The sequence below is a fragment of the Strix aluco genome, chromosome Z, assembly GCF_031877795.1.
Source record: "Strix aluco isolate bStrAlu1 chromosome Z, bStrAlu1.hap1, whole genome shotgun sequence".
Lineage (NCBI taxonomy): Eukaryota > Metazoa > Chordata > Aves > Strigiformes > Strigidae > Strix > Strix aluco.
Genome location: NC_133971.1, coordinates 74,599,765 through 74,627,411, shown reverse-complemented (window position 1 = coordinate 74,627,411; position 27,647 = coordinate 74,599,765). Strand labels below are relative to the sequence as shown.

The following is a 27,647-nucleotide window of genomic DNA, read 5'->3' as shown; positions in this document are numbered from 1 at the left end:
ATTTATGATTCCTTTAGCTGAGAAAGATTTGTTATAAGTCTGGTTAGGCTGAAGTCAATGGAACTGTGGGATTCACTTATAAATTAGCATATCGAAGGAAAACAGGGTAATACAGGAAGAGAGTCGGTATCTAACAGTGGAGTATCAGGCATCCTTCTCAAATAAAAAGCCTGTACAACTTTTTGTAGAAATACAGCTGGAAGTAGTGTTATGGTTTTGCTATGAAATACAGTATTTTAAATAAGAGGAAGGTTCAAAATCCACTCTTTTGGAAAGTATGCTGTATGGTTATGTATCATTAAATGAGAACTGCTTTGAACTATTTGGAACAATGGATGACTTCACTAGAGCTGGGGCAACTTGATAACTTTTAAGTATTTTTACATTAGTCTTTATTAATTTTATTTTCTGGTGCCTAGTGGTGTCTTATTTGTGACAAAAGGGACATTTGGACAGCTGACATGTGAATGGCAATACACTTATGATGAATTTACCAAAGAACCATTCATCGTCGATGGCAGAAGATTACGCATTGAAGCCAAGGTATGTTAACATATTTTGTTTTCTTTTTGTGTTACTGTTTATAAAATTTTAAAACTTTAAATTCCTGATCTATCTTCTTCAAATTCTTGATCTCTCTTCTAGTTGAGATGCACTCAGAAAAGGGAGTTGAAATTTGGCATGGGCAAACTCCTCAGATAACTACCTTCTGATTGTTCTAAGTAGAATGATGACTTGGTGTTTGCAGATGAAGTTGTTACTTGAGCCCTGGGAATTTTTTGTTTGTGTGCACCAGTTCATGGTCTATTCATAGTTTGGAAAAAGCTGATATAACAAAACTCTTTCAGAACATTGTGGAATATTTATATTATGCACTCTAGCACTGTGGAAATATGCCAGTATGTGGGCTTCTGCCTTGTTGCAGTCCCAAAGATTCACATTTGCATGTGCTATGCTTCAGGTTTTTTTTTTTTTTTCTGTTTGCTAGTAATCAAATTCTTCAAAAGTATAATAAGGTATTAATATGTCCATAAAAATCATAATGACATATACTTATCCCTTTCAATGCAAGTTGAAGAATATTTCTCTCAGTTACAATTTTTCCTTTAAAAAAATCCCAAAACTTTCTTTTCCTGGAAAACTAGCAAAGGACATAAGGAGAAAGATGACTGCTGATGACTGAGTGTACTTACAGAGGCAAAGTTCTTTAAAAAAAAATAATTCTTAAATTATTGTCAAGATGGTAACTGAATTTAATTCCAATCAATAAATTACTTGCCAGTGTTTTGTTTTGTTTCTGTTTTTAATAAGCTTCATGTGTGCAATTACAAATCTTGCTTGCCAGGACAGTCTTGACAGTGTACAAAGTCATTCAGTTTTTCACTCAGATTATTTGTTTCTATTGCAGAGGGCTTGAAAGGCATAGCCATATTGGTTTGGAATCCTCCAAACTGGATTTCTGACTGCAAGTGAACTTTTACAGGATGAAATAATTCTTAGAGTTTCTGCCATTTCAGGCAATGCTGAATAACATATCCATCTTTACCCCCACACAGCAGTCATTACAGAGTCCATTCACCTGTCTGCAGTATGCTATTTATTGAAATCTATGGTTGAAAACTGTATTGGGCAAAGCACTGCTTGTGTTCTATTTCAGAAACCTAGGTTGCTCTTTTCACTAGGACCACTACTTGCAAGTCAGTACTGGTGGAATGTCCACCCAGGTAACGATTTAAAGGAGAATGAAAAATTACAACCTTAGGGAGTACTGGATTTTGTTACCCTACATACTCCATTATCTGCCTTCCATTCCTACACACTTCTATCATCCAGTCTCCAGGGTCTCCATGGTAGAAAGGGAAGTCTGTTATTGCTGAAGTGTTCCACTCCACTGTGCTTTCATGCAGAAAATGAAGTTTCTCAGTGTGTGTGCGTGCAATGTGAACATATTCAGATTAGTTTAATGGGTACACATGGCTGTCTGAACCACAGAGGTGCCTTAATGGTAAACAACTTCTTAGTTGTAAAGTTTGAAGAAACTAACTTCAATTTTGAATTACTATTTTTTTTTAGGAACGAGTTAAGTCTGTGTTCCATGCCAAAGAATTTGGAAAAATTATTAATTTTAAAAGTCCAGAGGATGCTAAGGTAAAGTCAAAATACTATTACTGTTATACTGTGCTAAACTTGGCTTAAAAAGTAAAACAGAAATATTCTTAACCTTGAAACTACTATGTGTATTTAAAATTCAGTATTTCCACACAGCCATTACACAGATGGAAATGGCAATGATCTATTCAGTACTGAATTTCAAAAATGCTCAGTTCCAACTCCAAACTTTTCCTTATATTTGGAATTATAACTGACTGTCAAATGACTGATTTAAAGTACTGCTAACAAAACTATACAATCAAGAATGTGAATTAAAATAGTGTGTTTTAATAGAAGAAAAAATATTTTTACTCACTTCTACTTTTATTCTGGGGAGTGGGCAGGTGTGGTGTCATTCCTCTGTTCCTCAAAATACAGTATTGGTTGAAGAATTAAGAAAATCCGTAATAGAAATACAAATAGTTTATCTGATATATTACTACTATTATTATACACATATCCTCTATGATCTCTTCATTTTGACATCACTAGTTTTGGCTACAACAGAGAGTAGGAGTGGTTCAGGTCTGCTACTAGAACAATGAGGTAGCCAGGTTGTGAAGGTTCTGCCTTGTTTTTATTAGTGTAGCTAATTATTTTCACAAACACTACTTTAGTCTTGTATATATTCACACCAGTGGGATATGGTACCCTGAGATCACGCTTTGAAACAGTCTGCGATAGTTGTATCCTCTCATTAGTTTCTTTTGCATCTTTTCATCAGTTTAAGTTGCTTTTGTCTTCGTGAGGGTAGTTTCTAACCCCACGTGAGTGATACTGTTTGACTCTTGCCTCAAAAACCATTCCAAATACTGCAAAGGTACTTAGGGCTGCGTGCTGAATTTGACTTGTCTGTACCCTTTGGAAGTACTTTTTTCTTCTTTCTGTGGTGGAGCAGTGGCAGCATTGAGGTCCAGTATTCTGTGTGGGAAGGGAATCCCATCTGTGTCCTAGCTAAATCAGGAATAATTCCAAAAATCAAATTAATGGATCATATTATGTATGTCATAAGTCTTCAGCAAGGAAAAGAAAGCTGAAAAAGTTGTGTACGCTGTGTTGGTTTGCATATTTTCCTAGGAAGGCCCATGAACCTCATAAAACCAACGGGAATGTGAATTTGAGGGGAAAGGTCACTGTCAGACAGGCTTGGTAAGGAGTGTGATTTTATCTTAGAGAAGGAATACTTAACAGATTAATTCAAAAATTGCCATCAGGGCCTTAGGGGCTATCCTACAGAAAGTAAGTCTTTGAGAGTCACTTCTGGGCTGTTTAGCCTATGGCTCACTTCTGCAAATGTGACACGTGTATATAGAGAGATGGCACTGAGGGAAGTGAAAATGAAACTTGCACCCTTTATAGTAAAAAGGGTATTAGGTCATTTCAGTGACACAGCTTTGTGAACATTGTGTCAGTCTAGTGGACACTACAAGGTTGTTCCATCTGTGAGAAGTGCCATATTCTGATGTGAATAGTAATTTATTGAACAGCCAATTCTTCTTTCAAACCTTTAGCATCCTGCTAAACAGAAGCTCTGGTTTCCTTGAGGGGGCTGAGCTTGTGATGGGGAAGAGGGGATCCTAAAGATCTGTAACATAGAACTTGAGCCAGTAACAGAATCTGATTTGTAATAATCCACTCATCTTCCTCGAAGGCATTATGCAGCTTTCTCATGGCAATTCCTTTGTATAACTTCATCTCCTACCCTAGACTTCCCTGTCACCGCCCCCTTTTGCCCCCCCCCCCCCCTTTTTTTTTTTCCTAGACTCTTGGGAAACTGATTTTCCTTCCCTGTTCAGTAAACATGTGAATAATTTTACATTCCTGGAAAGAAACCAAATATAGTTAAAGAAAGCTTCTTTCTAAAGAACTGTATTATCACATTGCTGCAATCTATTCTTGTCCTCTGTCTTTTGTTATCCTTGCTTCTCTATTGCCATCTGTGATTTGTCTGGAGTTGTAGACTAGTGCAGAGGATTAATAATGATGTGGGTGAAATTATGATGTCATTTAATTTTTAAAATATTATTCACTGAATTACAGACCAGGAAACTGAAATATCAACCTAGCCAGTTTAATTAGCTGTGGTATTCAATGTCAGATATTGGTACTTAAATGCCTCCATTTTCATGTGAGAAAATCAGTGATTTATAATCTACAGTAGAATTTTGAGCATTGTGTTAAAACTCAGGAAGAGAGCAGGTAGTGGAGTGTCTGGCCAACCTAATGTTAAGTTTCAGCTGCTTTGTATGTTTTTTATCAAGGACACATTTTTACTTTTTCCTTCACACAGTGGATCCTTTCTAAACTGGAAGAAGTGAGAGAGAATCAGCCAAAACTGTAATGAATGGAGAAGCACGGAGATACGAAGAACACTGAATAGCTACCTTTTAATTCCTCTTTAACAATCAGAACTATTTGAATATCAGCAACAAAAGCAAAAACAGGAGGGAAGGAAGATTTATGAAACTATTTGTTATGCTCAAAACAGGCTATGGCTATATCTCAAAAATAGATGATGTTAAGTTAAAAAAAAATTATATAGTGATCAAAAAATTCTGCCAAGTTCTGGCTTGTTTTGTTTGGGTTTTTTTAGTAAGAATTCCAGATTCCATTTTTTATAAATACAGTGTAAAATTAATTTGTTTTACCATTACATTTGATATTGAAATTGAACTCTGGAATAATTTTTATGATACTATTCAGAGCAAATATTTCAGGTTTAATTTGATTCTGAAAATCAATACTAAGTTTCTGTCTTAGTTTTCATATGACTTGAGACTGTGTTGAAATCCAGATTTCTTTATCAAAGAAAATGTTAACTTAATAATCACTAGTCTTACAACTCAAATTCTAAGAAGGAGGCTACTGACCAGAGAAGTCTAATTTAGATGATCACAGGAGTGGCTGCTTAGTTAACAATGCTATTTTCTTTTTGTAAATTAATGGACCAGGTCATGATGAATTTACAATACAATATCACTTCTATTGCAAACTTTTTTTATATTCTACTCAAGGAAATGTTGCAGCACCTCTATCAATATTCACAGAAAACATAACCGTTTACAAAAATGTATAATGGGGAGAATTAATCTATCTCTGCACTAAAAATATTCATTAAAGCCTATTATTTTAAATATAAGTTATTAATAGTCTTGCAACTCAAGAAGGAGTTTATGGGGTTATAAGTGCACTGTTGCATACCAAAAATAAATGCCTTGGATTACACAGTATTGTGTGCTAAGCAGGTGACTAATAAAGTCAAATTTATATTAAATAATAAATATTTCATAGTTGCTTTTATTAACTTTTCTTACTCAATGAAACTTTTTTGTTTCGTATCCAGATAGCAGAACTTAAATAGGGAGAGCTTGAATATGTGCAGTTCTGTTTATTTCTTAGGTGTAGTAGTCATAGTATTGTTGAATGGCTGTTTACTGCAGTTGATATAAAAAGTACAGGAAACAGAAGAGTGTTACGTGAAGGTTTCCATAAATTCCCATTTCAAAGTCTTCAAAATATCTGGTACCTATAGTAAGTACCTGCTGCCAAAATATTATTTCCAAGCAATTGTTTGGAACATTTATAGCTACAGGATATAAGTCTGACATCTTCCTGGTGGTGCTTGAGATACCCAGATTGTTGCTTTATTGTAAAATCTAAAATGACTAGCATGCTAACCTACAATTGCAGTTCTGTAATTTATTGTAAGTCTTGCCTTTCGTGTTGAGTAACCATTTAGTGGGTTACAAAATACTTGTAATCTTGTAATTTTTCCCATAAATTGTAAATTGAATCAAAAGATGATAAGAGAATTCCAAATTATGACGACTGTGTCACTCCACTTGTTTGTACACAAAGCATGTACCAAGAGTATTAACTCAGGTTATAATCATGCCAAACTAATAGAATACTTTGCCTTAGATAAGTAGTGTTATTAGGTGCACTGAGTACCATTCTATATCTGTAATTTGTTTATCATCTATCACTTTTCATCTTAGGCATGATAGTTAAATTAATAGCTTCACCATGGTCTTGATTCTTGATTACTGTGTTGTCTTCTCCTCTCTATCCCCGTAATTACTGAGTATCTGCTGCAACTTTCACTTCTAGTAACTCTTGCAAGTACTTTGTACATTCCCATTTGTCAAATTACCCTATTCTAAGTATTTTCACAGAACCTGTATTTCAATCAATATTATCTCAATTTCTTAACTTTCTTACATTTATTTTGCCAACAAACTCCTGATTCTTAAATCTTAGCTGGCTCTTCGGTAATATTTGAGCAATTTAACCATTAATGTTGAAGGATTTATTTTAAATGTGCATGTCTGTGGTTAAGTTCCTGTTTTGGAAAACATAACAATTCCCCCCAAATTGCACTTTTCCTATAGAGTATGAAATATTTTGATCTTCTGTGCTAACTAAAAGCCTTAATGCAAGAACTAAAACACTGGAAGTGTTCAAAAGTCAACATGGAACCTTTCCCTTCCCTCTCTTCTTGTCCCAACTTGTAATGACATGATTTTCTATAGTTCCCTTTTTCTAGTCAGTAAATTGTATCTTTTTCATTTGTTTTTCCCTTACACTTTCTCCATACAGTTGTGAATGAATTTTGTAATTTCTTGGCAGACACCAGTTGTTTCTGTTAACTATACATCAGCCTGGGACGAGGAGAAAGGAATTCAGACTTACAACATGGTGTAGTTTTCTGGATTACTGCAAGATGAGATGTCCACTCTGCCGTGCCTCATTCCTTATTGCAATATGCATATTTTTTCAACAAGAAGACAGAATAGATATATTAACTTTTATTAAAAATGTATATGCAATTAGACAAGGGGATCTCAATAATAATTAAAACGTGGGCATTTAGGTCTGCCCACTGTGGTGTTTAAAAGTATACCATGGCCTTTACTGAAGTGTAGTGAAGAACAGTTTCTCTTCTTGATGACTGTTACTTAATACTGTTGAGAAATGTCATTTGGGTTCTCAGCAGTAGTTTGTTAAGGGTTAGAATTACCTCTTAAAAAATCAATGACAAACCAAATACAGAATCAAAGATGCCAGACACATTGCTAAAACATTTGTAAGTCTGTTTGCACCTCTTTTTGTCCAGCTGCATGGCTTTGCATGACATGGCTCTTTTGGTTCCCACACTTCTCCCCTCCCCCAACCCCCCTCTTCTTTACCTTGAATAAAGTGAAACTGAATTTTATTTGACTGGAATGTGATTATTACTTGTTTTCTTTATATATTGCTTTAATTAACGGGTAATACCATGACTCAGAATTTCATAGGTTGAAATTGAGAAATTAAGGCAAATCCTGTCTCTGAGAACACAAGGTCAGGCTTCTGTTGCAGCCATCTCAGTAAAAGCAGAATATAGGCTGTAGTCCGTACCTTTAGTTTATTATAAGGACAAGTTTTTAATAACTGGATTGACATGTATAAGCTCCCTTTAAAGTATTTTTTTCTGTTGCCACATTGAAAAAATATAGATGATGTTGCCAGATAATGAGATTCTCATGAAATCCTCTTTATTTCCCCCCCAAATTTCTGTATGTATGCCATTAGCTATTTATTATCTTTAGCACTTCACAAAATACACTGACATATCAAACAAATCACTGTCTTTTGTTCTGAGTTACTTTTAGCCATCTGTCTGCAAATAACAAATAACACACACTAGTCAACACAAGACTAATATTACTATGTAATGGTAGTTAAAGTTTAATACTTACAGCATATTCTTGAATTTGAACTGCAAACCCTAAGTTTCTTAATTATTCTGCTGATATAAGACAGTTTCAAGAAATACATCACATACCTTATAATAGGATTGTGGCTTGCTTGTAAATAGCTTCATATCCATATGACATCTAAATAGATTTGTATATATTTGATTTGTATATAGTTCCTGATACTGTATTAGCTTCAAGAATCAGAATATTCCACAAAACTATTCAGAAGATTTTTTTTTTTTTTCCCTTCTTGAGCCTTTCACATTTGAATTCCAGAAAAGAACTACCTAAAGACTGCATTGCTTGGAGTCACAGAAGTATTGTACAAGGCAAGACTGCGCTGTGTTTCTTCAGCAATCATACAATTCCACAGTACCTTTTTCCAACATTAAACCCTCCTGGTTGATCCCTCTCCATCTGCAGTGACTAATCTTTACTGAAAATGCAGCAAAAACTAAAGCAGCAACCAATACCAATGAAATTCACCTCCCAGTAACTAAGGATACAGGAGGCTAAAGTTCCTAGCAATTAATTACTGAGGAGGTTTTTTTTTTCCCCATGTTGATCAATTTATCTGTAACTTCTGCCAAGGAAGGGTCTCAGGTTCTATGCTTAAATAGCCAGACTGGGTGAAGGACCTGTCTGTCTCACTATTGTGTACAGATTATTATGGAAATTAGTTCAATACTGTGGAAGGCTTGGGGGTTTTTTTCCATTTTTTTTTTTTTTTTTTTAGGAATTGAGATCATGTATTTCAAAAGAGCATTGGTGAAAAATACTGCTAATATGCATTTTGTATTTGTAATTGTCTCAGATATGGTGCAAAGGGTTTCTGACTTAGATTTATTTTTCATGTGTATCACAGTACTTGTTGCATTATATAGATCAAAATTTTGCAAAGCATTTCACATTTTCATGCAGAAAGCATTTGTTTATCATCATCTTCACTTGAAATTCAAATTGTCATAGTCTGGTTATATGATTCTTAAATGTTTTATTCTTTTCTGTCTAAAACTGAACAAATTAGTAGATAACTTCTTTTCCTTGCCTTTAAATCTATTACTCAGTCAAGATTTGCCCATTATTATTCTTGCCAGTGGATTAATTAGGAATTTTCTGGCAAGTATATGCAAGTACATATATGCATCACCTAGAAGCCTGAGTTGTTATTTGACCTAAGAAATGCACCATGATCTTGGTCACAATTTTTGCTTGATGTGCTGTTTTATTCTGTACTTTCTGTCACTCCCCTTGGATGCTTCTCGTTCAGTCACTGTACCCTGTACCTCATCCCCGGGTGTACAGCACTGTTCCCTCAGTGCTGATTACTGCTGTTCACTAGTATGGGCACAACATATAGGTCAGTGTCCTTCCCTCACAGAAAAACACTAAAGCAGTGTAAGAACAGGCTTCTACTGCTTGTTCCAAAACACTAAAGAAAGAACAAATGAATCAAATGTTACAGGGTCTTTTCTCCTTAACAACCAAAACCAGCTCTGGGCATACTTTACTTTTTCTGTACTGCTGGACAAGAGGGAACTGTGCTGTTTAATATGTGAAGCAGTAAATATTTTTTACGGGCAGTGAAAGGTCAGGGTGTGCTTTTTGCAAGACTGAACTGAGAGAGCATCAACCTGGGTGAATACAGAGAGGTGCTGCACAAGCTGAAAAATCAATGTAACTTGACTTTTCTGCACTGAACATAACTTGCTATTTTATGCTGATAGTAAAAACTACTGCTATAATAGTCCATCTTGGAAAAATGGAATTTTCATCTATTTAAACACAGGAGAGTCTCAGCAAATCTTTTGGGCTGAATTACTGCTAATTACAGACTGTTCTACTAAAACACTCTCCTTATGAATGTTGCTGGGTTAGCTGATCGAGTGCCAATGAGTACCTCAAATTTTGCATCGGTAAAAAGGTTTTCAAGATTGCCCTAATGTCTTTATCATTTTGTCTGAGAATTTTTGACCCAGTGACAGAGGATTGACTGAGATATTAGTGGTGCTGGCATCTTCAGTGGAGAGCTTTGTAGTTGGGCAGGGAGTTGAGGAGACAGGAAAATGGCTGGAAATCTACAAGAGAGCCTTTATTACTCCTTAATCCATGCAAAACTACCTGTGGAGGTAAACAACACGAAAATGCAAAGTGCAAAAAGCAAGTTATATTAATGATTTGAAGGAATTTAAGGTCTAGTTTATCACAGGCAGCTGTGGATGATCCCTGAGCTCCCATGGCAGTGAACGCTGAGAATGTTGCTAAATGCCTTGCTGTTTGAGAAACACTTCCCCTTCAGAAAAGAGTAAATTCCATGGACTGACTACAAGATCTTAATCTGTTATTCCTTAACTGTGAAAGGTATTTTATTACTGTAAGGCACTTGAACAAAAAGGCAGTGATATGCAATAATTAATCTTTTGTAATGATTCCTAGAACATGAACAGGTTTATTTTATCAAGGCTACTGAGAGATGCTTCTAAAAAGTGTAAAAATTTACCCTAGTCTTTCAACTACATTTCTCAGAACAAGAATATAAAAATATGTAGCAGCCTAAAATAAGATTAACTTGTCATTTTTAAGGCATCACTTTATTTCATTTATAAATTTGAAATTTTATAAGCTATGATTGTAAATGCTAAATAAAAAATTGCAAAAAAGAAAAAAATCTTAAGAAAATACCAGCTGACAGCAATGTAGTTATGTATGTCCTTCTAAATATACTTAATTTCCACAGCTATCAAAAAATAATTCACAGGCAAAACCAGTATTCTAAATGTACATCTTAAAAAGTAAACTTTGAAACTAATTCTTTAAAGTTCTCTTAAACCATACTTCAGTAAATATAAATCCTCCTCCCATTTCTGTACATGGTATTTAAAAAGACACTTTTTAATTAACACAGGCTGTGCTATGGATAAGCCACACTTTGTGTAGTTTATGTTTTTTCTTTAAACCAGGTTGAACTCCCTCAAGTTTAATTGCAGGATTGTGTCCTTGACAGCGGCGAAGACGAAATGAATATTTTCTGTGTCCATAGCACAAGTGAAGTGAGAATAGATTACTTTCTCCTTGTCTGGATTCCGATCCTGATACAGCTTCAAAATGAAGTCTCTGGCAGCTTTGACATCTTGTTTAGGTCCTAGTCAAAAGCAGAATCAGTGGTTTTGAACAGTTAAAAGCTATGGGTCAAGGAAGAAACATATGGACAGTATCTTAACAGTCTAATTTCTTCTTTAAATGTCAAATTGTCATGAAGGCATACTCCCTTGTTGGCATTTTCTCATTCATATGTTACTGGAACAAAAGCTGTTACAACGCTGCTTTCTAAAATGTGTGGAGTATGCTTTTTTCAACAGTAAACCATACAGGTCAAAGTAATTTTTTATAAAAACCTACACAACTGAAATTACCTAGCATATAATAATAGTTTGCTACATTATTATAGTATGTCAAAGATCATGAGAGAAATTAAATTTTCTAAAACACACAGAGTAAACAGAATCACAGAATCATCTAGGTTGGAAAAGACCTTGAAGATCATCCAGTCCAACAATCAACCCAACATTAACAGTTTCCAACTATACCATATCCCTCAGCGCTATGTCAACCCGACTCTTAAACACCTCCAGGGATGGGGACTCCACCACCTCCCTGGGCAGCCCATTCCAACGCCTAACAACCCGTTCTGGAAAGAAATACTTCCTAATATCTAGTCTAAACCTTCCCTGGTGCAACTTGAGGCCATTCCCTCTTGTCCTTTCGCTTATTACTTGGTTAAAGAGACTCATCCCCAGCTCTCTGCAACCTCCTTTCAGGTAGTTGTAGAGGGCGATGAGGTCTCCCCTCGGCCTCCTCTTCTCCAGACTAAACAACCCCAGTTCCCTCAGCCACTCCTCGTACGACCTGTGCTCCAGACCCTTCACCAGCTTCGTTGCCCTTCTCTGGACACGCTCGAGTCATTCAATGTCCTTTTTGTAGTGAGGGGCCCAAAACTGAACACAGTCATCGAGGTGCGGCCTCACCAGTGCCGAGTACAGGGGTAAGATCACTTCCCTGTCCCTGCTGGCCACGCTATTGCTGATACAAGCCAGGATACCACTGGCCTTCATGGCCACCTGGGCACACTGCTGGCTCATGTTCAGCCGGCTGTCAAACAGTAGTCTCTTTGGCCAAGAGAGAGATGGGTGTTTTCTCTGTAGCTATGAAATCATTCTAACTCTTTTCATTAATTGTAGGATTCAATGTGATACGTGTCTTGCAGAATATAATACTGTATTAAGTAACAGAATACATCTGTGATTATTTTCACCATTCTTTTGATGACTTTATAAGTAACATTTGTTAAGGAAAGTTAACTGTGGACTTTTATATAGATAAGTTATAATAATGAATGCAAGACTGTACTATGGGTTATTACTATATAAAGAGTTGGATTAATAGCTGTATTTCCCAAGTTCCCCCCATATCTTGACTTTTGAGATCAGAGAAGAAAAAGGTGCTTCTTCTCATAAATAAATAGTGATTGTGCCACTTTAATAGTAACAGAAGGGCTGCAAGAAATCTCTTAATACTCTGTCCACAATGGTCCAGTAAAAAAACAAAGTTCCAGTAAAACAGAGTAACTTCAGTTTGTATTTTAAAAAATAGAGCAGAAAAGCACAGATATCAAATATATTGCATAATTCCACTTTCTGTATTCAATTTCATGAGGAAAAACTAACTGGTTTAAATATTAGTTTTAACTTTGTGAAGATAGTGTGGGATAAATGCTTATCTGTGTATTCTGGAAAGTAACTAAGGAAATACACGATTTTCTCTTCTAGAAGATCTTTTTTATTTAAAAACAAAATGACTGAAGAATTCAGAATCTAGGGATATGTAATGATAGTTTTAAATAAAGCTTTGCTTTCTTCCATTTGATTCTACAACAAAAATTAATATGAAGTTACACTCTCTAGACAGTAGCATATACAAATCAGATCACCCAGAGATCATAAAGGTTTTTTGAAAGCCTTAGAAAAAAATATTACTTTTATTAAGTAAAATTGAAATGCGCTGGTTGATCATACTCTTCACATTCTATATCCTTTTATTCACTGGATCTTGGATCACCACTATGAATGGCATGATGGCATGTGAAATCAAGGTAAACCTTAATAATAGAAATTATAAGAATTCTTGTATGAGTTAATGAGCAGCCATGGACTGCTGCACTGTGAAAGCCTCTTCTGACCTCACAGTGAGAGCTGAAGCAGGGTGTATCAGGACAGATATCTGGTATTAACATACTGTAACATAATGAAAGGACAAGAGCGTATGTGTTCATCTATACTAATAATAAAGTCTGTCCATTTCAAGAGAGATGTAAGGAACACCACATTCAGACATTGCTGTTTGGAGTCCCTGGGGATAAGCTTGTGATGGCAGTCAGTTTGTTATATATTTCCTAATGTCCAAAGTGTGCATAACAAAACATTCAAGATAATGAAGAAGAAAATTACAGTTACTGAAGTTGTTCATGCATCAGAAGATTACAGGAAATTTTGAAAACTCTATCTCATCTACAGTGGATATTGTGACACTTCAGCAAGTAGGGTATGATTTTCACAGTTCAGACAGATCTTGAGAAAGCGATCGGTAAGGACTTTGGGACTTCAGAGGTCAAATGGTATTGAGTGTTTTTGAATGACATTTGAAGGAATCCTTATACTGCAGGATGTAAAGCAACCACTACCAAAAGTAACACAGTTTACTAATACGCTTTTCCCTAATTGCCTACTGTTTTCTTTTGCTAATGATGAACAGATGGGAGAACTCACCTTACATTTTCTAACCTTGGGAAGAAAGTGAATTTTAAGTTATTTTGTTTTAATTTTCCTTAATTAATGCACAGGTTAATTCTGAAACATCAGAGACTTAAAAAAAAAAACAAACATACAACCTAATTACACATGACTGAAGTATTTTTACTTGCTTAGAGACGTTGATACTCAAGTTCTCAAACATGGCTTAAGTGATCTAAAACATTTTAAAATCATGTTTCGTCTTTTAAGGTAGAGTTCACTTTTACAGGAAGGCTGCTAATTTAATACAACTTCATGACTGCTTGATCAGCTTCTTAATATAATTCTAGTATTTACAAATGCTATTATGAAGACATGTGAATGCTGTCTTTCTTAAAAAGCACACATCTTTTTCTGCCCCTTATATACCCCCATTCCTTACCTCATTGTCACATTCTGCCAAAACTTGATCATATTCACTCAATGCAACTAAGAAAATGATGGAAATAACACTTTCAAAACAACGGATCCACTTCCTTCTTTCTGACCTTTGGCCACCTACATCCACCATCCTGTTAAACAAGCAACATCCTGTTATACAAGCCATCCTGTTACACAAGCAACGTATTAGTCATTTTCATAAGATACTTTAAGTATATCTAAAGGCCATATAATAGATTGCCTACCTGAGATAAGCTTGAACTGTGAAAAGTGTATCTTAACATTGTATGTTCTGTTCAATAGTTAAACTTGATTCACTTGCTGTAGTGCTACAACTTTCACTGTTCTTTAGTACTGCTGTTCATTAAGCTAAGCACAACACAGCCGCTTGCTCACTACCTGCCTCCCACTGTGGGTGGGCAGGGGGAGAGGAAAGAAAGAGTAAGAGCAAGAAAACTTGGGGGTGGAGATTAAAAAAAATAAAATAAATTGTTGAATAAGTGAAGGATAAGTGGAAGAAGAGATAAAGAAAACAAGTGATACAAAAGCAATCGCTTACCACTTCGCATGGGTAGACTGATGCCCAATCAGTTCCTGAGAAAAAGATGTCCAACCTCCCTAAAGCCCTCTCTCTTCACTTTTACCACTAAGCATGACGTTGTGTGGCATGAAACATGTCTTTGGTTAGTTCAGGTCTCCTGCCTGTCTTTGTCCCCTCCCAACCTCTTGTGCACCCCCCAACCTATTCACTGGGTGGCAGAAAGACAGAGAAGGCCTTGGTGCTGTGCAAACATTGTTCAGCAGAAGCTAAACCACTGCTATGTTATCAGTACTGTTTTGGTTACAAATCTAGAACACAGGACCATATCAACTGCTTATGAAGAAAATTAACTTTATCCTAGCCAGGCCTGGTACAAGTGTATAAACCACTTGAGGCACGATACAAAATACAATGCTGGGTTTTTTTCTGTGTTCGTAGAAGTTTTAGCAAAGGCAGATGTGACCACATTAAATTCTCCACACACTTCAAAATCTCCCTTGGCCGCCCCCCGCAAAAACCGCAGTGTAGTCATATCTCACTACTCAAAACAAACAAAACATTCACAAGTATCTTAGTTTCACATCAAATTCATATTGTTTTTCAGACAGTTAAGTATACCCTCACATTTTACCCAGGTCAAAGTGTTCCCTAGAACATTCTATTTTCTGGGAAAAAACAAACAAACAACAGAATCACGGTTAGGCTGGTTTGACCACGTTATCAGAGTGGGTTCTGGTTCTGTGTTGTAATTGCAGGCAGGTGTTTGTTCGTGATGCAATGGGTGGTTTGGTGGAAGAACATCTATAATCATGCTAGTGGGAGTGTTGCAATTTTGAAATTAAAAAAGAATGCTTTCCCTTAGAAAATCAGTAACCCCACCTGTTGCAATAGCTTGTCTAGTAGCAGATAAGATAATTTTAAGGTGCGTCTCAAAATTTCTTTCAACTTTATGAGTATGTTTGTTTCTCTCAATTCCACTGAACATATTTTTTTTTATTATTATATGGCAGGAAGAATAGAAGTATCTACTGTCATGACCTTCCATGTTTTTTATTCCTCCTCCTTCCCTCAGTGCCTTCAACTCCCCTCACTAACTTCATCTAACTTAAAGTTGTAAACTCACTTGAGGACTTTAGCATATCTATTATGGCCCTCTATTCCAAATATTTACAGTCAGGAGGCAGAAACTGTTGGCTCTAAATGGAATTAAACTACATTCAGATATGAGCACGCATGTTACTACAAATACCTTGACTCTGCATCCTCCCCATCAAGGCTTTTAATAAAACTAATGGTTCAGAATACACAGTAATTGGAGTGCTTGAATTATAAAGATTTTTTCATGTACATTTCAAAAGGAATGTTTTGAAACACCACTCAAATTACTATATTAACATTGAAGACTAAAAGGGCTGGAAATACATGCAAGACTCACTGAATGCAAAAGCTTAAAGGACCTTAGAAGTAAAGTTGCAGCAACTACTTTCACAACTGTATACTGAATCATTTGACAGGCAGTCTTACCTAAACACAGTATTTTCTAAATCAAAAGGATACTCAATAATTCCTGTAGTTGGCACTCGGACTCTAAGAGTATCTTGCTGAGTTGGCACAAATGAGGGCATAGCAATATGATCAAGGTCAGTAAGATAACTGGAAAGTTAAATATACAACAGAAACAAGATTAATGCACTATCATAAATAAATCACACAGATTCAAAACCAAAGTACTAACCAGCAATCACACAAGTGTTCCCAGAAAAGCAGCTAAATGGAAATTCAGTTGTACATGGCCTCAGCGCAATTGTTGCTGGCATAAAACAATAAAACCATTTACTTCAACTGAGCCTACATGTACATTTCAGACAGAATACTACCAGTCACAAGAGATGACGACTGACTGTTCTATAGACAATCAGCCCACACCCAGAATGATGAATTTTGTTTGCATAATCTTTGCTGTTACCCCAAAATAAACACCAGAATTAAGATTTGAACACAAATATAAATACTGCTCCTAGCCATAATGTTTACCAACAGTACTCTATTCCCTGCAACTCACCTGTGATGCTAAAAATGGACACAAATGTGAAAGGTTGAGGTACAGAATTCACAAAACTTACTAATGGAAAGCATGGCAAACATGAATGCTTCAAACGTATATATTTTTAATATAAAAGATTATGCATTTAGTTTCTCATCCGCCCATGCAGTCGTTCCTAACTCTACCCTCCTCAGTTTCACAAGGCTCTTGTGCTTTTCATGGCTGGAATTAAATTCTACGATGACATTCTGAGCAGTGTGTGAACAAGACAGGAAGAACCAATGCCTGGTATTCCTCTCCGCAACCTATCTTCCCACCACTAGAAGGCAACATTAGATCGTCCAAAATCCTAACAAGTCATACAGGAAGCGTGAAGTAACGCGTATTCCAAATCATACAACATGGCTGAAAATATCCTTTATTTAAGCACCAATTCCCCCTTTTTCCTTTAGTGGAAGAGGAAGGGTGTCCGTGTATTCTCTCCTTGGTGCCCAAACATCCCTCACATTTGGGTTCCAAATTCAAAAATACCCACAATGTTATCATTTACTCAGAAAATATTTAAGATCAAGAAAATTCCTCCTCTCCAGCAATGTAGCAAATTGTTATAGAGATCTCAATTGTAATTAACAGTAAAGGGAAGATTTAATAAAATTTAAAACTGATTTTCAGTTGTGGCTGATTTCTTAGAAAATGAGGCTACATTAAGTGGCATCCTTCTTCTCCAATGTAGAATTATTTAAGAATAAGGCAAACAATTGTCAAGAATGTTAATGCTTAACACACAGGAACAGATTGCCTGTGCGTAACCATTCTGAGTTAAAGTTTACCATAAATGCTTAATCTCAATGTTCCTTGCTGAAATTTAACCCTGTTACTTCTCAACCTTGGCAGAAACAGAAATATGTTTTCTGTTCTCATGAAAAAATCATTTTTTCACAATAAAATTCTTTGAAAATTTGGGAACAGATTTACCTTCCTATTTAGATCCTAAACTTTTCACGTAACTGAACTGTCTGGCCTGCCTGCTTGTTGTCAATATATTTTGTACAGCTGTTCTTCATGATTTCTCCCAAGAGAAACTCAGTTATGTACCAGCTGTGTTGACCTCAGAACTGGGAGGGATGATGGTTCCACGATGTTCAGAAAGCCTAAAACAAGTTTGTTTCATCACTCCAGTTTAAAATCTGTTGCGTACCACAGGCCAACAGAGACACAGGTATAACTAACAAAATCAGAGTGAATCTATCTCTTCATGTATGAGCCAGTGGTGTGCCCAGGTGGCCAACAAGGCCAATAGCATCCTGGCTTGTATCAGAAACGCTGTGGCCAGCAGGACTAGGGAAGTGATTGTCCCCCTGTACTCAGCACTGGTGAGGCTGCACCTCGCTACTGTGTTCAGTTTTGGGCCCCTCACTACAAGAAAGACATTGAGGTGCTAGAGCATGTCCAGAGAAGAGCAACAAGGCTGGTGAAGGGTCTAGAGACCCTTCTGAGGAGCAGCTGAGGGAACTGGGGTGCTGTGAGAGACGAAAAACCAGGCCTGCGAGAAACACGGACTGAGAAAAACAGCCTGAGAAAGAGATAAAAGTTGAGGCCCTCCGAGCTAAGGAATGCCTCAAACACTCGCAAGACAAATCTGTAGTCACGGTGTGGATGGTGTGGAGGTCGAAGCTGATAAGGCTACCTGAAAAACACAGGATGCAGCTGGAGGAGGGAGCCCTGTGGAGACAGGACGGCTCTGCTCTGGTGCACCTGGCCAAAACTTCAAGGGCCATCTGTCCGGTGAATGACCTTTGATTCATTATCCACAAAATGCATATTAAAGTTAACACCCCTCAATACACTAATGAAGACTAACATGATCATGCTAATTACATCATCCCATGAAACACCTTACCCCTCCCCATACATGGGAAACGTAGGTATGTGGGTCAACCCAGGGGATGGACCCAAGGCAAGTGTGTATAAATTGAGGGGAGGAAGAGGGGGGAGGCCCAGGGAGTGCAGTGAAGCGAAGAAGACAGATGCCTCCTGGAACCCTCACTGGCCGGATCGACGCAGAAACTCAGACCGGTGATCTCTGTTCCTCTATTCCCTCTATCCCCCCCTTTCCTTTTTCCCCTTTTCCTTCACTACCATTAACCAATGCAAGGCATACTGTACTGCTTGCCACAACTCATTATATACTTAGCCAATTATCGTGAGTCCAATTAGTACATTGTGTGTAGTTAATAAATGTTTGGACTTTGAGACGTGTCTCACTGTTGTCCGCTCCATTGGGGATTTATGAATCTGAGTGGGATGTGACAGGTTGTTTAGTCTGGAGAAAAGAAGGCTCAGGGAAGACCTTTTCCCATTCTTTAAGTACCTGAAATGAGGCTGTAGCAAGATGGGTGTCAGTCTTTTTCTCCCAAGCGATAGGACAAGAGGAAATGGCCTCAAGTTGCACCAGGGAAGGTTTAGATTGAATAACAGGAAAAATTTCTTCACCAAAAGGGTTGTCAAGCATTGGAACAGGCTGCTCAGGGAAGTGGCTGAGTCACCATCCCTGAAGGTATTGAAAAGATGTGTAGATGTGGTGCTTAAGTACATGGTTTAGTGGTGGACTTGGCAGTGTTAGGTTAGACTTGATGACCTTAAGGGTCTTTTCCAACCTAAATGATTCTATGATTAACTTCATTAAGTCTGGCTTGTCATTGTAATTATGCAATGTACTTACTACTTAGCAGAGTCTGAGAGCTGGTACTCCCTCCGTCTATCGTAGCATTCTTGAATTCCTGGGTCTTCCCAGAGCTTTTTGATTACTTCAACTTGTTTTCTTTCCAGCACTGTCACTTCATCCATTTCCACTTCTCTGATCATCTGAGCACTCTCCTAATCAATTAAATGATTACACTATTGTGAGAAACAATTGCTTTTGGCATGCAGTACACAGTCTCCCCTTTCTTTATTATACTCTTCCCATCAATAAGAAATGATCCCATCAGAAAGGAACCTAGGAGAAAATAACCAGCTTTAATTGTTTAATGCATTTAATGTTTCAAGTCGAATGACTGCTAGTGAATGTTTCAATTAAGTCAGTCTTGCTTACTGTCATCCAGGTGTGATTTTTCTTTTTAAAAAGGACCTTGACAAAGGTCAGAAGGAGCTTTAAACCTACTGGTTTTAAACTCACTAAATTTTAATACTAATTTATAACAGTGGTAATGTTTCCAAAACTCTAGATACTTTCTTTAGTACAGATACATTTTGTTTGTTTCAGGACAAACCAGACATTGACCTAGAATAAAGAGTCATCATGCAGACATCAAATTCCTACAAGTGATCTTTGTCTAATGCTGATCTCAGTGAGACACAGCCAAGGTACTACTCTATGGAAAGAATTAATTTTTCTTTGCGCTCTGCTGTTAAGTGTAAGAGGTATGGCAAAGATAAATGTAAGTTTTGCTTTTAAGGGATGCAAAAGAATCTATCATTCTGCAGCTAGTGGTGCCGCTGATTCACCAGAGGGAAGGGATGTCATCCAGAGGGGCTTTTACAGGCTTGAGAGGTGGGCCCATGAAACCCTCATGACGTTCAACAAGGCCAAGTGCAAGGTCCTGCACATGGGTCAGGGCAATCCCCAACATCAATACAGACTGGGGAATGAATGGATTGAGAGCAGCCCTGCGGAGGACTTGGGGATATTTGTGGATGAAAAATTACTTGCAGTCCAGAAAGCCAATCTCATCCTGGGCTGTGTAAGTGTGGCCATTAGGTTGAAGGAGGTGATTCTTCCCCTCTACTCTGCTCTGGTGAGACTCCACCTGGAGTGCTGTGTCCAACTCTGCGGTCCCCAGTACAAGAAAGACATGAACCTGTTGGAGCAGGTCCAGAGGAAGGCCACAGAAATGATCAGAGCACTGGTGCACCTCTTCTTGAAAATAAGATGAGAGAGTTGGGAGTTGTTCAGCCCGGAGGAGAGAAGGCTTCAGGGAGACCTTATTGTGGCCTTTCAATAATTAAAGGGGGCTTGTAAGAGAGATAGGGAAAGACTTTTTACCTGGGCCTGTAACAAAAGGGCAAGGGGTAATGATTTTAAACTGAAACTGGGTAGATTTAGCTTAGACATAAGGGACAAATTCTTTCCTGTGAGGGTGGTGAGACACTGGAACAGGTTGCCCAGCGAGGTTGTGGATACGTCATCTCTGGAAGTGTTCAAGGTCAGACTGGATGGGGCTTTGAGCAACCTGATCTAGTGAAAGATGTCGCTGCCCAGGGCAGGGAGTTTGGAGTAGACGATCTGTAAAGATCCCTTCCAACCCATACCATTTTACTATTGGAAATGTTCTCTTCTGTAACTGTTCAACTAGATATATACTGATGTTTGCTAATACCTTTAGTGGTCTGGAAAAGTATTTTTCTAAAATGCATTTAATATTGAAATAAACTAACTTATTTAGTGCTTGGAATATAATAAATTGGTTACGAAATTCAGTTTGCCAACATTTTTTCCAGTACATTGCTAGATATCATCTAGATTTTAACTTACATCCTCTTTGAAAATGAAATAAGGTTTCTTCCTGACTTCTTATTTAAGCCTGGGAGAGTCAAAAATAGTAATGCTGCATACAGGTTTGGATCCAGAGCAGTGAATTCTTGGGTCTGAAGTAGAAAATCTGAATACTGATAAAACTGTTAATCTAGTCATTCAAAACAAGATAAAGATCAGACAGAGAACAGGACTTTTGTAGTTATGGAGTCCTTAAGTTATCATGGACAACTGCAAAACTATGAAACATAGAACCGAATGCCTCAAAAGCAGTTTCTCCTTGCTCGGTTCAAATTAATTTTAAATATTGTAAGTCTCCAAAATATTGTGAACATGCTACTCTTCTGAGTTTTCATATTAAAAAGAATTACAATGCAGTCATAATGCCTGGGCAAATTCTCCATAATTGGAATTATCTGATTTTACAGGTATTCTGTTACGCAAAACCAAATGCCAAGTCTTTTGATTTTTGTTAAAACTTTTTTTTAAAATAGTAGTTAAAAACTTTAATCAATGTAAATTAGATCAAATGACATAAACATTCCTGTTAGTATTTCTTGTAGATTCTTTACAGATATAATGTAATCCATATTCGTTTTTTACCTTAATTTTACACAGCATAATTACATTAGCAAGACAGGTAATATTGTCTATTGAATAAATTTTTCTCTTCTGTAACTATTACATCAAATGTTCATGCTGATGTAGAACTATATAAGAAGAGCTTTACCTGTGATTTATACTTTATTTAGGCACTGTATATGAGGCAAGAGATTAGAGAACCTGTGTGCTGGCAGGAACTTTTCTCCATATTTTCAATCTTATCTGGTGAGAGATGTGCAGAATAATTTGGATTATGAGGAACTCTTCCTTCAATTCACTAAAGTCACAGAACAAATATCCTTTTCTAGAGAAAAGAAAGGGCACTGACATGCAAATATCCATCACAGCATTTTGAATGGAGTTGACTTAGGCTTCACTCCATGCTAAAACTTTGCATGTGTCTTAAGAGGGCTTAATGTAATTGTAGCTGCAAAACCAGCTTTGGTATCAGGTCCTTGTGAAAAGAATTGGTTTGTGTCTACATCTGCAAACCTCCCCTTATGTGGTGAAGTACCATGTGACATCAGGAAAAATCCTTTTGGGGAACATAATTCAGATTAATCTTTCATTTCATAGTATATAACAAATAGAGTTCAACACTGACAGCTAGTCTTATGCTCATAATTCAAAGAAAAAAAATCCTACAATGAAGTGAAAAATTACTTAAAGCACCAGGTGATTTTAGTGTCTTTCCATGGGTATGTCTTCCTCATCCTCAGTAAAGAGGCACATCACTAATAAAAAATTCCTTCAGTATGAATTATGGGTGGATAATATGACATGAAAGCAAGATACAGAAAATTTTAAGTTTCCTTAAAACGCAGTCTTCAGGATAAATGAGTAATGACTAATTTTAGGAGACAGCGTAAAATAATCCAGCCAGGATCTGATGGAAAAGGGGATTAAACTTGAAAACACACTCTAAAATGTCCTTAGAAGCAGCAGAATGTCTTTCAAACTGGGCAGCAGGAGAGCCCTGTATTTTTTATATTGGGAAATATCAGCATTTTAACTAAAAGGCAGGTGTGGCAGGGTTCTGATTGAGTGTGTGCACTTGTGCGCATGTGAGCGTATGTGTGTGTGACAATTTATTACTAATGGCAAACATTCATTACAAGTAACAACAAGAGAAATGCCACCTAGTTCAGCCTCTGACTACTATAATGATTGAAGGAAATTATTTTTCTTCAAAATTGTGTTAACATGATAAAACTTATCAATGTAAAATAGGATTATCATTGGAAATGTATTGTTTGTTTTACATCTAGTTTTAACTAATACTGATTGTCAAACATTGATAATACCTATACCTTAGTTGCAGGTATTGTTTTGTATTCATAGTCAACACAAATATTAATTTCAACTGAACTGAAAATTTGCAAGCCATGACAAAATTAAGTAAGCCCCCAAACTCTATACATGGCTCTTCCAGTACATAATAAGAACCAGTTCTGCTAATCAGGACTTCCTTTTTTTAAAAAAATTGTTTTATCTAACCCACTGAAGGATTTTTGCTGATTATTGCAAATAAGTGGCCTTTGAATCTGTCACAAACTGTGAAAGCTAAATAAATTTTCTCACCAGCTACAGGTCTTTAAGCTAGTTTGACATCTGATAAAATGCTTAAATGTCTTTTTTTTTCCTCTGGTTAAACACTATAAAGGGTAACTGAATGATGTAAGATGCCCCACAAGGCTCACAGGGCTTTTATTATTTTGCTGTAGAATCCCACCACTAAGAATTCTAGAAAATTTTTATTAAAACTTGTCAACACTTAATATAAGTTTACATTTTAATAAATATCTTCTGGCATTGCCAACAGAATACCATGAAAGCAGTTTAAATATCACATAATTTTATAATGGTATTTTGGCAAGCAGTATACCTCAGTGTTTCAGGTGGACAGGGTCATATTTTAAAACCTTCCCCTGCAACTTGGAAGAACATCAGAAATTTAGTTTTCATCTCCCTCAGAGCAAGAGTGGAGTTTTATAGAATCCTCACTTACCACTAAGAAGTTAGCCCAAGAGACATTGTGGAAATATGCAGCAGTGTAATACATAAGCAATAGGTGCTTTGCAGAAAGAACAGAAAGGGCTCACTAACATGAAAAGAAACCAAAACAGAAGAGATCTACAATCATTGCAGACCAAACCAAGCAACAAAGAGGGGAAATGCAAAATAGCATAAGCACACGTTAACAAAGTTAGTTATTGGCATAATATTTTTAATGAAATACAAGCAAGAAATGAGTTCCAGAACGCACTCAGTTAAAATATGTATAGCACATAATGATCTCTCTAAACACAGTACAAGCAAGAACAACAAAAGTTACATTAAAAGTGCTGTAATATTTTTATATAAAAAAATCCCTATTCTGAAGTTACCTTACTTCATGCTGATCTGCTTCTTGATGACATGGTGCAGGTAGAGAAAGGAATACAGATGATAAAATAAGGGTAAGTAATTTTGAATACAACAGACATAGGAGAATAGACTTGCTCCATTACAAAAAACCCACAACACCACAAAAAAAAAAAAATACAAAAACCAAACTTTATGATCCTGGAAAGAAAACTGATCGTTGTAAGGAACTGAAGGAAATAATGCCTCAAAAATTCATCGACACAGAAAATCTTAAGCTGTGACCTTTGGATTAGTCTAAGGAATGTCACCCAAAGAAGCAGGAGTGTAGGGAAGGATGCACCCCCCACTTTCTTGCAGTTGCATTGACAAACTCCTTAGATGAGCCTTAAAGGGGGAGACATGGACTGAGCAAAACCAAATGCTTCCCATCAAGCACAAGGACCGCTAATCATTGGCTCCATTGTGTAAGCCTGAAACTTTGGCTCTATTGTGGAAGTCAGACACCATGCATGTCTTGCTAATGACTTTGTGCCTTTTCCATTGAAGAGGTGACAAAAACTGATAAGAGGTGGGCAGGGTGAGTACCACCACCCACTCAATTGGACAAGGGGTGGTACACCTCATTTCCCTCTCAATGTATGTGCAGAACCCATGCTCCACCTTTTTCTTCGTCTGTCATGGAAATGAGTTTGTGGAATACCTGCCCCTCCTCCTCTAGTATGCTAATCAGTTGATAAAATGAACTTAAAAGGCAACAGAAACTTTGCTGTGAGGTGCACACACCACCCAAGATTAAGGGACCTGAGACAACGCTGGATCCAGGGGCGGTGATCGGGATTTTTTTGACTCTCTTTCTCTCCTTTCTTTTTCTTTTCTTTCCTTTCTTTTCTTTCTTATAGATTTATAAGAGACCACATTGCTTATTATCCTTTTCCAAGTTTAAATTGTTTTCTACTACAAGTAAAAAATTTTAACCAGTCGTTTGCTGTCATTTCACCCTAATTTAACCCAAGGGGATCACAGAACCATTGCGACTCTATGGACTTCCAGTCCAGGTCATGACAATCATGTATAACAAAGACAGTGGCAAAATTGTTTGGCAAATATACTCAAAACCTGTGTCTAAGCTTCTTAGAATACTAAAAATCTATTAGTCTCTTAAAAATCTATTACATTATTCTTCGTTAGAAATAAAACTTAGTTCTGCAATTAAAGGGCGACTGACGGTGCATAACAAGCAACACTTCAAGGTTCAATTGTTAATCTGTTTTCATCAAAAATATATACTAAAAAGAAACAAAATAATCAGGAGGGGTCTTGAATCTGCCTCTTTCACTTCACACAGTAATACCACTGGGTAAAAGCAGTTTTCTCATCTTTTGTGAAAGTGCCAAGAAACATGCACAAATGCCAGCTGAATGAGTATAATATTAAATACAACTTGTAGTAAGGACACATCTTTGCCAGACAAGAAACGGATAACACCACAAATGACAACTGTCATTTTTTTAGATATATGAATAAATTTTATCTTCAGCTGTTACTTGTGATGCATATAACTGAATATTTCGGTTTCTTTTTGGAGGGTTTGAATCTCCACACTTGGAAAAAAATTATGTTTGATTTGATACCTTGCAGCTCTGTCTTAATTCTTAGGAAACTAAATGTTAAATAGAACCCAAAAATGGCTCTATGTGTTACCTTATGAAGCTCTTTGTATTTATAAAGCCCGAATTGATATACATATTTATTTCTTCACCCATAACCTAGGTTATTACTCCTTTAAAAAGCTTTCTGAGAAAAGCAGTGTGTTTTGGAGGAATAACTACCAAAAGTGTTTTCTAAATGCCCAGTGGCAAAGACAGGAATTACTCATTTTAAAAGTGTGAGAACTAATGAAGCTCCTATTTTTCTAAGCTTTTATATTGTATGGCCTTTGCACTTCACATCCATACCCCAGGTCCTTCCTCATTTGGCTGGGCAAAACAAACTGCAAAATGCTCCATTAAAAGTCGTATTTGGACGCTAACAGCAGATACTTCACAGCAAATAGAGGGTCACATAAAGGGGGACAAAGTGGTTAGTCAGTATTGAGAGCTTACAAGAACAGCCAGTTTAGGGCATATACTGCTTCAGAAAGATATTATTTCTCAGGAGATACTTAGCTACACCAGGAGTTTAAGTTTTCATAGTATGTGAATAAGTTTGCAAGTATCACTGACCACGTTTTTTTTTAATCTCTAACCATTTTTACTTTTACAGTTCCACTGAAATACAGATTATATCTTACTACAGAATATGTAGAAATATGCAATTAAATACTTGCCTCTTCTTCATACTATTGTAATGCCCATAAATTGAACTTCTGGGGAGCACAATGTAGTATATTTTGGAAGTCATTGTGTTTTACTAAAACCATGTTTGCATTCATGAAATCTCATTTTCTGAAACAGTCCTTACAGCTAATTTGACATAATTAATAGGGTGTGTTTGTTTCTAAAGAAATAAAAAAAGAATGCATAAAACAGGGAGGAAAAGACCCCACAACCGCCGCTAAGATTTTATAATTCGCTACAATGGGGATAGGAAGCTGCTATTCCCAGGCCATGTATAATTTTAGTGGAAGATACTGATTAACAAATAACATTTTAAGTTTCACTGAGAAGTTATGTGAATTTCAATTCTGTTGGCTTGTTGTTGCTGTTGAAAATTCTTTGCCTTGGAATCAAATGCAAGCCCAAATGCAGACCCAAACACTTAAGTCAATCTCTTCTCAGTACCAGCAAGGCTGAATTGCAGGCACTGCATATAGCTTCCCTGGTTGAGCTATTGTATTTTTCATAGCTCAAGCTCTATTCCTGGTGTAAAGTATACACTAAGAGACTTCTAAAATTAGCTACACAGTTAACTATGATTGCTTTGTTTACATATTTTGGATACAGGAGGAATTGAACATAAATAAACCACCCTTAAAACTAAAGAAGAGGAAGCTAACAACTGGCTGAGCCTGTACATAAAATGTACACACTGGTGCTACTGTCAGAATCTCCTAATTACCATCAGAAGAAGAGACAAAGTTAAGTATATGAGGGTTGGTTTTAATTTCTAAGTGAAGAAGAGGAAAATTAAGGAAAGTAAAAAGAGCAGGGTAACTAAATGACTCAAGCATTTAGAGTTAGAACATTATATTAAGCTAAATAAATATTGCTTATTTTGCAGTATCTCATTATTTAGATTTAATAGTGCATTTTTCTATGGCTATGAAAAGGTACCTGGTCACAGTCTGGAAAACTAAACAGAACAGCAGATTAAGTTGAAGATTACATTTTTGCAAATTTAGATAATGAACTGATACCATCATGGTTATTGTATCTTTCTTACTGAGCCTATTCTGTCTGCCACCCATAGGCTGTAGCAAATTTTTTCTCTTAAGTTTTTA

At 36.6% G+C, this 27,647-nt stretch overlaps 2 protein-coding genes across 4 annotated transcripts in view; one reads left to right on the top strand and one right to left on the bottom strand.

Moving 5' to 3' along the window:
• The window catches only part of VPS13A (vacuolar protein sorting 13 homolog A), a 108,914-nt gene extending 101,548 nt beyond the window's left edge, over nucleotides 1-7,366 (top strand). For all 3 annotated transcript variants that reach the window (XM_074813269.1, XM_074813272.1, XM_074813268.1), the window contains 3 exons: nucleotides 420-543; nucleotides 2,074-2,148; nucleotides 4,442-7,366. In XM_074813269.1, coding sequence (XP_074669370.1) covers nucleotides 420-543; nucleotides 2,074-2,148; nucleotides 4,442-4,492 — 250 coding nt within the window. In that variant the 3' untranslated portion in view covers nucleotides 4,493-7,366. The remainder of the gene's footprint in view (nucleotides 1-419; nucleotides 544-2,073; nucleotides 2,149-4,441) is intronic.
• Nucleotides 7,367-10,473: 3,107 nt separating this feature from the next.
• The window catches only part of LOC141918577 (guanine nucleotide-binding protein subunit alpha-14-like), a 97,721-nt gene continuing 80,547 nt past the window's right edge, over nucleotides 10,474-27,647 (bottom strand). The window contains 5 exon segments of the mRNA XM_074813235.1: nucleotides 10,474-11,036; nucleotides 12,672-12,817; nucleotides 14,121-14,250; nucleotides 16,185-16,313; nucleotides 19,427-19,581. Coding sequence (XP_074669336.1) covers nucleotides 10,844-11,036; nucleotides 12,672-12,817; nucleotides 14,121-14,250; nucleotides 16,185-16,313; nucleotides 19,427-19,581 — 753 coding nt within the window. The 3' untranslated portion in view covers nucleotides 10,474-10,843.